Source organism: Lagenorhynchus albirostris, chromosome 7 (genome assembly GCF_949774975.1).
Source record: "Lagenorhynchus albirostris chromosome 7, mLagAlb1.1, whole genome shotgun sequence".
NCBI lineage: Eukaryota > Metazoa > Chordata > Mammalia > Artiodactyla > Delphinidae > Lagenorhynchus > Lagenorhynchus albirostris.
The window spans coordinates 109473175-109486296 of record NC_083101.1 but is presented as its reverse complement, the minus strand read 5'-3'; the positions used below and the strand labels follow the sequence as shown (position 1 = coordinate 109486296).

The 13122-nt window shown below is 40.8% G+C and overlaps 1 protein-coding gene across 1 annotated transcript in view; it reads left to right on the top strand.

Moving 5' to 3' along the window:
- GALNTL6 (polypeptide N-acetylgalactosaminyltransferase like 6) overlaps positions 1-13122 on the top strand; it is a 1149397-nt gene that overhangs the window by 948555 nt on the left and 187720 nt on the right. Inside the window, exons 5-6 of the mRNA XM_060155818.1 lie at positions 790-975; positions 4569-4752. Coding sequence (XP_060011801.1) covers positions 790-975; positions 4569-4752 — 370 coding nt within the window. The remainder of the gene's footprint in view (positions 1-789; positions 976-4568; positions 4753-13122) is intronic.

Genomic DNA, 13122 nt, shown 5'->3' with positions numbered 1-13122 from the left:
AAAAAAGAACTGAGAGATTAATGCATTTTATCACAGCCAGTAGGAAATGTTTTAGCCTGTAAATAAGTTATCTGATTTGATTTTGTTCCCGCTGTTTGTTTTTAATTAGGCAAAGAAACATTTCCAAATTTTTGCTTTCTAATCTTAAAGACCTAAGTCCACAGTGATTACGTAGCATCTCATCTGCCTATCCCTCTTCACATCTAATTTTAACAGCAAATCAGTCACTTTCCACTTCAAATCAGGAGCCATGGGCTGAACTTGCATGCCAGTTTGCTATTGCCTCACAGGAGGGAAAATCTGTTTGCTTCCTGTTGATTTGAGAGGTATTTTTTTCTTTCCTGTGGTTTTTACATGCAGTATTTTCAACACAGAGAACACTAGGCAAAGCCTTGCCAGAAAGGGCCCTCTTGTTGGCAAGAGCCCGTATGCTGGAACGTTCACCTGACTTCACCAGCAGGGACCCAGGGCGGATGCCCACCTGGGTGCAGGCTGGCGAGGCTGCCGTCTGGTGGCCCCTGGTCCACAGAAACCACAAGGTGGAGTGCCAGTGGGTCAGTGTCCAAAGGGCGGCGTTTGCATCCTGTGGAGCATTCTGCAACTTGAAAGGTATAGAGACCTCTAGGCATGAAATCTTACTCATCTTTCCCCTTGCGATGAAATGAGGAGAAGATGGGCTTCCGCCGGGCTTCACCGCTCACGCTCTCCACACACAGACACCCGGGAGTAATTCTGCTACAACTAATGTCCTGTGTTCTTTCTGTACCCGTTCTTCTCCCTCCTTCCCAGAACACCTGAAGGAGAAGTTGGAAGAATACATGGCTCGGTTTTCCAAAGTGAGGATTGTTCGCACCAAGAAAAGGGAAGGGCTGATCCGGACCCGACTCCTGGGGGCGTCCATGGCCAGAGGCGAGGTCCTTACGTTCCTGGACTCCCACTGCGAGGTCAACGTCAACTGGCTTCCCCCGCTCCTCAGTGAGTGACCCTCAGCCCCCGGGGCCTCCGGGGGAGGCGGGGGAGGGTGCCGTGCGCTTCTATGTCATCCGCCATCGACAAAGGCTAGAGACCCCTTTTACGAGGTTTACAGCGGGAGCGGTGAATTCTATCTTAACTATTGCTGGGACGTATAGGTAACTAGAAAACCACATTGAAACTGACATTTTAGGTAATACCAACTGCAGTCTAACTCAAGGTCTGAAAAGGTTTGATTTCTTTATCTTAGACATTCACTGAGTAAACACTAAAAGGAAAAAGTATTCATTATACTACCTATAAGCACAGTATGATTAAAATACACACACACACGAGTTTAGCAAGTATTATAGGACTGTTAAGAGATGAGAAAAGTACTCAGCCCCAGAATACAGTTAAACTAAAAGCACACTGACATTTTCCCAGGATTTATAAGGCCATTCTCTTTTCCACTCCTGCACCAGCTTAGCTCCCTAAATATACGACCCCCCCATCATGTTTACACACAATCCCTCAAACACTCAGAGATGCTGTCCGGGTGATACATCTTAAATGATCACTAGAAGACTATCACTTGAACTGTTAGAAACACAAAAGTCCTGAAAACCACTCAAGCTCGAAAACCTGCATGAGGTTCAGTCCAAGCACCAGTATTTTTTTAATTTCACAGTTAAGTCAGAGATCAAGCCCAGTAGTAGCTAAGGAATAAATTGTAAGGCTGAGGGAAAAAGTGTTTCTAAAAAGTTCTTGGTGCGCACATATTGAGTTCCTTTCTGTTCTTCCACATTTCACTAAATCAACTTTTATTGTAACTATATCCCTGGCCTTGGAGCTAAAGCCAGTTAACAACCTCCTTCACAATAGCTGCCTCTGAATCATTTTCTATTGAGAACCCTGCAGGATTTCAGATAGAAGCAGCAAAGCTCCATTAGTAAACGATGTGGGGGAAAAAATCAATTGAAATTGTGTTGCATTTGAAACAGGAAATGACCAGCAACTAAGGCTCCAGGGCATCTCAGAGCCACACTCTCCCCCGCAGACAACCACCCAGACACCCTCATCAACAGGGATGTTTCTATGCTCCTAATGGCCAGAGATTCCTCTGAGCTTTTAATTAAAAGTAGCTTGTTCAAGGACATAGCAATTTAGAGTTTCATCAGCAACCATCAGTTTCCCTTAAACAGAATTTGACCTCTATGGTGCTGAATACTCAAGTCAGCACAAGGCCTAATTTACTTATGAACCAAAGCAAGCCCTAAATGCCAATTATCAAGGCTCTGATTATTCATATGCACCTAACAAAAAAAAAAGGAAAAAAGAGGGAAAAGACAGAGAAGCCCACTTTTTCTCATTGAAGCATTTCATTTCCTGTAGGCCTGATGGGTAAGAAATGATTCACGCTCAGGATCACTATCTTTTTTTATTTTCCTCTATCAGTGTCTTGACACATCCTCCAAAATGGGGAAAAAAAAAAAGGGGGAGCCACACAGTTTCTTGGTTCATTTTTCACCTTGGGATTTTACCTGAATTTCAATTTCCCATTAAGAGTCTGTTTGTTTGATCCCTGGAAATTGAAATGTAGGCACAAGCCTTAGATGAAAAATTAGTCATGCTACTTTCACTCCGAGCTGGTGCTGCTGGATGAGAGCTGAGAGGAAATCTGAAGGGAAAGTTGACAGTTTTACAGACTAATTCTCTTCAGGTCACCTTGAGACTCCTTGTTGGTCAAGGAACTTGTAAATCAACCTGATTCTGAATTTGACTGAAGAAAGTCACTGAAACCTTAATACTCAAATACCTGCAGAGGTGATAGAAGAAATATTTTGGACACAGTAATGATGGTCTCCTCTGTCAAAGACATCTATGGGGGAATGCCACTTAAAGACTAAAGGCCACTGCAAGGCTTGCCCAGGTGAAAACAACGCCCACAGAGCTCTTGGTGGGATTAACTTAAGGAGTGAATGAATGAATGAAAGAGAAAGAAAGAAAAAGAGAGGGAAGGAAGGAAGGGAGGGAGAGAGAGAGAGAGAGAGAGAGAGAAAGAAAAAGGAAGGAAGGGAGAGAGAGAAAGAAAGAAAGAAAGAAAGAGAGAGAGAGAAAGAAAGAAAGAAAGAAAGAAAGAAAGAAAAAGAAAGAGGAAGGAAGGAAGGGAAAGAGAGAGAGAGAAAGAAAGAAGAAAGAAAGAGAGAGAGAAAGAAAGAAAGAAAGAAAGAAGGAAAGAAGGAAGGAAGGAAGGAAGGAAAGGGAAAAAAAAAAGAAAGGGAGAGAGAAAGGTAGATCTGGGGGAAGATCTTCCATAGGATTCTGTGGTTTCCATGCCCTGCCTTATCAGTGTCTTCAGAATAATGATGCTGAAATAGCCAAACCTCATTATTTCTAAATTATGTCTTTTCTTTTTTAAAGATACTTAAAATGTATTTTATTCCACACGCCACATCCAAAGGTCTTCCAAAGAACCAGAAAGCAGGTGTTTGCACTTAAAAGTTCTGCCTGTCTGACACTATTAGTTTGTTGTAGTAAATACTGAAGAAATGCACATTGTTGGGAAGGCAACACTTCACATGTAGCTGTTCTAGGTCAGCCAAAGTACCCGTACATGCCCTTCCCAGCACTGGCTGTTCAGGTCTCACATAATAACATCTACAAGGGAGGAGCTGGAGGTGCAACTGGAAAATAAGTCTCCTTTCTGCCTCAGAGAAGCACCATGGCCAACTGGAAAGACCCCAGACTTTAGCACAGGACCATTAAGCAGGGATTGCATCCTAATTCTTGCCGCCAAAAGATGAGCTACCTTGGACAAGTTATTTAACTTCTCTGAGCTCAGTTTCTCATGTGTAAACTAGGAATGATGATAAGAACAACCTCACTGGGTTGCTAGGAGGGTTAGGAACAGCCTGAGTATACTTAGTAGTTGCTCAAGAATTGAACAGTAGCAGGAATAGCAGCGGTAGAATCAGGCCATCTAACGTATTTTCAGATATGATGAGAGAAGATAAAAATGTATAGCTTTGATAAACAGAGTCTATGTTAAAGAACAGTAGCAAAATAGGACTTGGCAACATCGCTGGTAAGCCTGAGAGCAAAGAATTCTGTGTATAATCTGCCAGCATTTGGGGGGCAGTGGAGGGACAGCCATCGTGGCCATTGTAAGATGAGATGCTAAAAAAAACCATGAAGTTAAATATTTACATTTTGGAACCTCCAGAAAGCAGGCCAGTATTTTCTCAGCAGGCTCTAGCTGTATGCTTGAAGGAACACGAGGACTGTTTATACTCCACGCATGTTGGGTGCACTGTAAAATGACAGATTGGGGACAGGTCAGAGCAAAACTGTGACAGAGGGAGAGCTAAACGCTCTTCTCCAGGTATCTCTGGGACATCACTTTCTTTGAGGAGGATACCACAACACTAATTGCACCTAATCACTGTCCCATCACGTTAAGCCCAGCATTCAAGCAGAGATTCTGCAAAGTGCTCTGAAGGCGACAGGGCAGCAGACTGCGAGCACAACGCCTTAGGAAGGGCTTCTCTTGGCAGAAAAATGAGAGATGACCTGGGCAGGCGTGTCATTTCCTATTCCGTGCTTTCATTTTTCAGACCAAATTGCACTCAACCACAAAACCATCGTGTGCCCCATGATCGATGTCATTGACCACAATCACTTTGGGTACGAGGCCCAGGCCGGGGATGCCATGCGCGGCGCCTTCGACTGGGAAATGTACTACAAGAGGATTCCCATCCCTCCAGAGCTGCAGAGGGCGGATCCCAGCGACCCTTTTGAGTGAGTAGCAGCTGAGGGAGGGTCCGAGGGAGAAGGGGCAGCTAACTCAGGCATGTGTCAGCTGGAGATCCATCTCTAATGAAATGGAATCAAACGGGTGGCCAAAGTATGCAAAACACTGGGGAAAGGGCAGACCTGCAAGTTGTGCAAAATCACAAGCTGTGCTGAGTACATTCTTGGACTTTCTGAGTGTGAGAGGGCGTGTGCGGTATGAGAATCAGTAAAGGCAGAGTTCACAGCAAATGCACGGAAAAGGGATGCAGTCCCTTTCAGCCATTCTCTTCGAGGTTCTTTCCTCATTTTCAGTTCCCTCTGTTCTTTCTGCTTTTCCCTAAAGGATTATTTAAATGAACTATTTTACCTTTCTTCATTAGGGAATGATATAAAATATGAACCAGTATTTAGGCCTAGGTTCCATGCCCTGCTGGGAATTGCTTCTTTATAAAGGAGGGCCATGTTTCGGACGAGCAGCTGCTCCCAGAACTTAAACTTGGGGAATTCAGTCAAATGACAGACCCAGAGTAGATGATCTTTGATAATATTGCCCCCAGTTTAGTTCTATACAGATATAAGTTTATAGTAATCTATTGATTTCTACAAAGCTAAATTCTTTCTTTCCAATGTGGACAGGAGAACTGTCTATGTCAAGAAAAAGAAAAAAGTATGGCTCTGCTGACAAACTATTAGGACCATTAATGGTTAATGGTGAACTTTTTCCAAAAGTTACCCAGAGATTGCCCAAGGCATGCTATTATCTATTCCTCATACTTCACCCTTTTGATATCCTTAAAACCTTTATAACTTTAAAACTATTATATTTTTTCTTAGTACAAAAGAAGTGTCTAGATCAAGGCTTTGCACACTCTCTAAGATTCTATTTAATATGCATTAAAATCAATACTGTTTTTTCTAATATTTTATTTTTTATTGATGTATAGTGGCTGTACAATATATATGTTACAGGTATACAATATACTGATTCACAATTTTTAAGGATTATACTTCATTTATAGTTACTATAAAATATTGGCTAGAGTCCCTGTGTTGTACAATATATCCTTGTAGCTTATTTTATACCTAATAGTTTATACCTCTTACACCCCTACCCCTGTACTGCCCCTCCCCCCTTCCCTGTCCCCACTGGTAACCACTAGTTTGTTCTCTATACCTGAGAGTCTGTTTCTTCTTTGTTATAGTCACCAGTTTGTTGTATTTTTTAGGCTCCACATATAAGTGATATCATACAGTATTTGTCTTTCTCTGTCTGACTTATTTCACTTAGCATAACATCCTCCAAGTTCATCCATGTTGCTGCAAATGGCAAGCTTTCATTCTTTTATATGGTTGAGTAGTATTCCATTGTATATATATATACCATGGATGTATCTTCTGTGTCCATTCATCTATTGATGGACACTTACATTGCTTCCATATCTTGGCTATTATAACTAATGCTGCTGTGAACGCTGGGGTGCATGGATCTTTTCAAATTAGTGTTTTGGGGTGTTTTTTCGGATATATACGCAGGAGCGGAATTGCCAGGTCATATGGTATTTCTATGTTTAGTTTTTTGAGAAGCCTCCACGCTGTTTTCCACAGTGGCTGCACCAATTTACATTCCCACTGACAGTGTATGAGGGTTTCCTTTTCTCCACATCCTTGCCAACATTTGTCATTTGTGGTGTTTTTTGATGATGGCCATTCTGTCAGGTGTGAGGTGATATCTCATTGTGGTTTTGATGTGCATTTCCCTGGTAATTAGTGATACTGAACATCTTTTCATGAGCCTCTTGGCCACCTGCATGTCCTCTGTGGAGAAATGTTTATTCAGGTCTTCTGCCCATTTTTTTAATTGGGTTGTTTGCTTTTTTGATGTTGATTGGTATGATTCTCTAACACCATATACAAAAATAAATGGATTAAAGACCTAAATGTAAGACCAGATACTATAAAAGTCCTAGAGGAAAACATAGGCAGAACACCCTTCGATATAAATCACAGTAATATTTCTTTGGATCCACCTCCTAAAGCAAAGAAAATAAAAGCAAAAATAAACAACTGGGACCTAATTAAACTTAAAAGCTTTTGCACAGCAAAGGAAACCATCAACAAAACAAAAAGACAACCTACAGAATGGGAGAAAATATCTGCAAATGATATGACCAATAAGGGGTCAATATCCAAAATATATAAACAGCTCATACCATTCAACATCAAAAAAATCAATACTGTCTATTCATGAATAACATGGGCTATAAAAGTTTACAGTACAGAAACTCCCAAGTGCAAAAATTACTTCAGTGACTCACTTTAAATTACAGTAAACATTTGATAAACATCAGGAAAATGTTTCTTCCGATTCTATTCTCTAAGAAGATAAACTCTTGGGAAAGCAAAGGGGATTTCAAAAGACATTAGTCTGATAAAAACGAAGGGAAATCATTTCTTTTGTAATAAGCACACTCATTAAGTATCCAGAATTTCTGAAAGAGGCCTCTTCAGACGCGTAAATTCCTGGAGAGTTTTTTAGAAGAAATGATGAAGCCCATTGTTACTCTTCGGAATACTTCAGCCAAGATTTAAAGGAGATTGAAAACCACCAGGGAAGTTTTTTAGTAATCCAGGGGAAGGAGTTTCTAGTAAGCGTGTGATGTGGGCCCAGCTGAGAGATGATCTTTAGACATCTCTGAAGGTAACCATCTGAAAGTCTTAGCAAAGGGGCTTAGGGTGGGATTTAAAGTCAGGTGGGTGTCGAGAGGATACAGAAGGACCCTAAACACGGTGGATCTGTTATTACATGCCAGCTGACGGCAGAATAGCCATGGTCCTGTAGCTACTATTCAAGTTTGCCATGTTGGAGAGCAAGGATTCATCCATGATAACTTTTCCAGTAAGTACTGTAATCGTGACTGGATTATAACGACCTTCTACTTTACTTCCACTGTAACAGTGGGGCTCCTGCTTTCTGAAGATGTGGGATCAAAATGCTACCAAAGGAATTTCAAATGGTGAAAATTCCAGAAATATTCTCGGTCCCTGCACTGACAGTTGAAATTTTTGTCAGGCAGACCCCAGCTATGGCTATCAGAGTATCGGCCACCTTGCTTAACCCCAGAGCTGGCAGAGGTGCTAACTTTCAGAATTAAACTACCTCTTGTTCCTCTCACCTACTTAGGTGGTTGCTATCCTGTCAACAATGGCACTCTGTCCAGTACGACTGCCTTTCTGTTTTAAGTCCCTTTGATTCCTAGGAAGGCAGACACTTTAGCCTTTTATAAAAAAATGTAGCTTCCAGGGGGTGTCCACTTTGATCTTCGAAACTGCATTTGCCTTCCTGATAATAAAAGAATGCTTAGTTACCCAAGTGGCTCTGAGCAGTGTGTCAGCAATTCCATTATCTCGGCGGCCACCTGAATGTACGCATAAACAGACACGCTTTCAGCGAAAACTTGCTTCTCTAGATGTAAAGCTTTAAGATACACAGAACGAACGTGGTCTACGTATACATCTCTCAAGCCTTTCATGTTTTCCACTGGTAGCTATGAGGATTTCCTCGGGGGTGGGGTGGTAGGGGGAGAGTAGGCAGAAAAGTCGGGAAGAAAGGAACTACAGAGTAACATGGAAATGTATTGCAAATTCCAGGACCTTTCTGACAATATATATGCAAAGATTGTCTTTCTGTAGCAAGTTGATCAAACGTCCTGAATGACAAGACCTGAATTATCCCATTGATTCTACCATTGTTGGAGTTTTCTCCAACTAATGACTCCAGTAGTGTTTTTCAACCTGGAAATCCTGTGAAATTAGAGGGACATGAACAGTATTTAACAATTAAGGAACTGAATTGAAAATTTCAGAGTATTATACGGGTATGTAAGTATAGCTATTGTTTCTCAGCTATTTGATTTCAGTTATAATGCATATATGATCCCAGGTCATGATATAAATGGTGTTTCTTAAAATAGGTTACACAGTCAGAAGAGTTCAAAATCTATCAACTTCCTAAACTGGGAATCAAAACCTTCATCAACCTGACTAGGAAGGAAAAGAAAAACTCATAGACAACTTTGACCTCTAAGGAAAAAATTACTTACATGTGCAAAGAGATCTAGTTTTCAGACAAACCACTCCTAGAATATGAGAGACAGTGCAGTATCCACAGTTCAGATTATCTGGAACAGTGACAATTCTGATCAGATTGGATATATTTGGTAAATATTCTTGTCTTTTGAAAAAAAAAATGAACTATTCTCCTTTACCGGTAGCTTATAACCATGGCATAATGCTCTCAGAAAATTCTTGGTATTCATAGCTTTTAGCAGGTTTCCTTATTCCTGGTTTATTTCTAGTGCAGGGCACTTGGGAATTGCAGTCTTTTCTGTGTGACAAAACATAATAGGCTCCTTTAGTCATGATGAGAAAGGGGAAGATATTCCTTTGCTTTCTGACCACTAACTTATTTCTTCAACCTTATCTCGGCATCTGAAAGTTTAGAGAGAACCAGAAAGAATTATCTTATCCAACTTCCCTTTAATGCAAGCACCCCCTAGACAGCATCCAACACAGATGACCAGCCTCCTCCTTTTTTTTTAGTGAAGTAGAGTTGATTTGCAGTGTTGTGCTAATTTCTGCTGTACAGCTAAGTGACTCAGTTCTACACATATATACATTCTTTTTTTATATTGTTTTCCATTATGGTTTACCCCAGGAGATTGGATATAGCGCCCTGTGCTATACAGTAGAACCTTGTGGTTTATCCATTCTAAATGTAACAGTTTGAATCTACTAACCCCAAACTCCCAGCCCATCCCTCTCCCACCCACCCATCCCCTCCCGCTTGGCAACCATGAGTCTGTTCTCTATGTCTGCGAGTCTGTTTCTGTTTTGTAGATAGGTTCATTTGCGCCATATTTTAGATTCCACATATAAGTGATATCCTGTGGTATTTGTCTTCCTCTTTCTGGCTTACTTCACTTAGTATGATCATCTCTAGTTGCATCCATGTTGGGCCACCTTCCTCTTGAACTCATCAGGGAAGTCATATCTGCTACCTCAAAACACTGTCCCTTCCACTAGACTGCTTGACAGGAACATTTTCCGGTGGATTAAGAAAATTCTACCTTCCTCATCTCAAATTGTCCTACTTGAAACACAAGGAATGTCTAAATTCCTCTTCAATGACAGAGCTGTTAAAAATCTTTGAAAACAGCTACCATGCCTGGTCCTCTCAAGGCAGAACAAAGAAACTTGTTTCTTCTCCATGCTAAATATCTCCAGTTCTACCCTCATAATCTCCAGGTCCTCCAGAATCCTTGGAAGTTCATGCTGATTGATGGAAATGCTCGATTTCTATAAATTCACATGAATGCTGCAGTTTCATCCACACTTCTCCAACTTGTTCACACAAGGATAATGTGAAATATACCACCCAACATGTCAGGTACTCAGGCCCTAATATATGAGTCTGTCAACCTTAAAAACAAAGTTAATTTCTGGAGAATTTGCACTGGTTTCTAGAGATCATGCTTCCTTGTGCTAAGTACTCACAGTCAATTCAGCAGTTTTTCAATTTTGCAATTTTGCTGTGTATTTCAGAATCTGCCTCTATTCTTTCAGCTGTGGCGAGATTACTTTTAGTCTGCCCGTCTTCTGCAAATAGATCTCCAACAATTCCCCAAAGGCTTCTAAAACATAGACTTTTAATCATCATGGATGAAATTCTTGTATACCATCATTAGCCAGGACTGAGATTCTCTATTTTCCACTGTTACATACCATCAATTTCCAAAATTTAAAAAATAAAGGTATCTGCACTTGGGGGTGAAAAAGCCTCATAGGATACAAATGTCCATTTATTCTCTCAGACACCCCTACGTCCACAGACACATCAGTTTGAATTCAGTGCTGTTACCTAGCCTAGAAATATCTCAGGGCATGGATAGCAATGGCCATGACCCTTTGGCAGGCATCTCAAGGTTGGAACTTCAAATACTGAACATCTCCTGAGATGTAAGCACCAAATGTAGACTCTTTTGGGCTGGTTCTGCAGTCCAGCACTGTGAAGCTAAGCCCATGTTCAAAGGGATGAGATTCTCCCTGTCCGTTACGGAGAGCTGTATCCCTGTGACATGAAAGTAAGATGCCGGGCTTCCCTGGTGGCGTGGTTGAGAGTCTGCCTGCCAATGCAGGGGACAGGGGTTCGGGCCCTGGTCTGGGAAGATCCCACATGCCGCGGAGCGGCTGGGCCCGTGAGCCATGGCCGCTGAGCCTGCACATCTGGAGCCTGTGCTCCGCAACGGGAGAGGCCGCGATAGTGAGAGGCCCGCACACCGCGATGAAGAGTGGCCCCCACTTGCCGCAACTAGAGAAAGCCCTCGCACAGAAACGAAGACCCAACACAGCCATAAATAAATAAAATTTTTTTTAAAAGTACAGGTTTTAATTAAAAAAAAAAAAGTAAGATGCCTTCTAAAAAGATTTACTGACAGGGTCTTCCTTTATTCTTCCAAGGGACAGAGTGCAGATCCCCGGAAACTTGCTAACTATCTTTCCTATACAGGAGTGTCATAAAGTATGAATGCCGACACAATGTGAAAGGCAGTAACCCTTGGGTAACAAATACAATGTTGTGCTAAATTTTAGAATTGAATCAGAAAAAAAATGTGCCAATAAGCATAAGTTTATCAAGCTAGAAGAAACCTTAAAGACGATTCCACCTCTCATTTATTTATTTATTAAATTGAAGTATAGCCGCTGTACAGTACTGTATAATTTACAGGCATACAATATAGTGATTCGCAATTTTTAAACGTTATACTCCAATGACAGTTATCATAAAATACTGACTAGATTCCCTGTGTTGCACAATATATCCTTATAGCTTATTGTATACCTAATAGTGTGTACCTCTTAATCCCTTATCCCCATATTGCCCATCTCCTCTCTCCCCACTGGTAAGCACTAGTTACTCTATATCTGTGGTCTGCTTCTTTTTTGTTATATTCACTAGTTTATTGTAGTTTTTAGATTCCACATATAGGTGATATCATACAGTATTTGTCTTCCTGTGTCTGACTTATTTCACTTAGCCTAACATCCTCCATGTTCATCCATGTTGCTACAAATGGCAAAATTTCATCTTTTTCATAGCTGAGTAGTATTCCACTGTGTATATGTACCACATCTTCTTTATCCATTCATCTGTTGATGGACACTTAGGTTGCTTCCATGTCTTGGCGACTGTAAATAATGCTGTTATGAACATTGGGATGCATGTATCTTTTTGAATTAGTGTCCTTGTTTTTTTCAGATATATACTCAGGAGTGGAATTGCTGGGTCATATGGTAGTTCTATTTTTAGTTTTTGGAGAAATCTCCATACTGTTTTCCACAGTGGCTGCATCAATGTACATTCCCCCCAACAGTGTATGAGGGTTCCCTTTTCTTCACATCCTCACCAACATTTGTAAACTCAAAATGGATTAAAGACCTAAATGTAAGACCGGATATTATAAAACTCCTAGAGGAAAACATAGGCTGAACACCCTTTGATATAAATCGCAACAATATTTCTTTGCATCCATCTCCAAAAGCAAAGGAAATAAAATAAAAAATAAACAAATGGGACCTAATTAAACTTAAAAGCTTTTTGCACAGCAAAGGAAACCATCCACAAAATGAAAAGACAACCTACTGAATGGGGGAAAATATTTGCAATATGACTGATAAGGGATTAATATCCAACATATATAAACAGCTCATACAACTCAATACAGAAACAAACCACCTGATTAAAATATGGGCAGAAGAACTGAATAGACGTTTTTCCAAAGAAGACATACAGATGGCCATCAAGCACGTGAAAAGTGCCCAACATCGTTAATCATCATGGAAATGCAAATCCAAACCACAATGAGATATCATCACATACCTGTCAGAATGGCTATCATCAAAAAGAACACCTCCTTTTTTTATAGAAGAAGAAATCTAGACTAGAGTCTCTGTGACTTATCCAGTGTCACAACTGATAAATTTAACAGCTACTGCTAGAATCTGGGCTTGCTGACTTCCCATTCTGTGCTGCATTCTTTCATCCACACCACGGTGGTGGGGAGAAAATTTAGAGTTGTTAAATGCCCATTACTATGTGTCAGGTGCTGGGGAGGAAATCTCCATGTATTGCGAATTCACTTAATCCTCATCTCAAGTCTATGAAATAAATAATAGCATCTGTGTTTTTACAAATAAGGTAATTCAGGCTCAAGAGATAATTTTCTAAAGTTTATGTAAGAAACTGGAATAAGGACCCAGATGTAAGGATTCATACTATTCCATGGAAATTTCCACCTCCCTCTCTGCTCAGAGACGAAA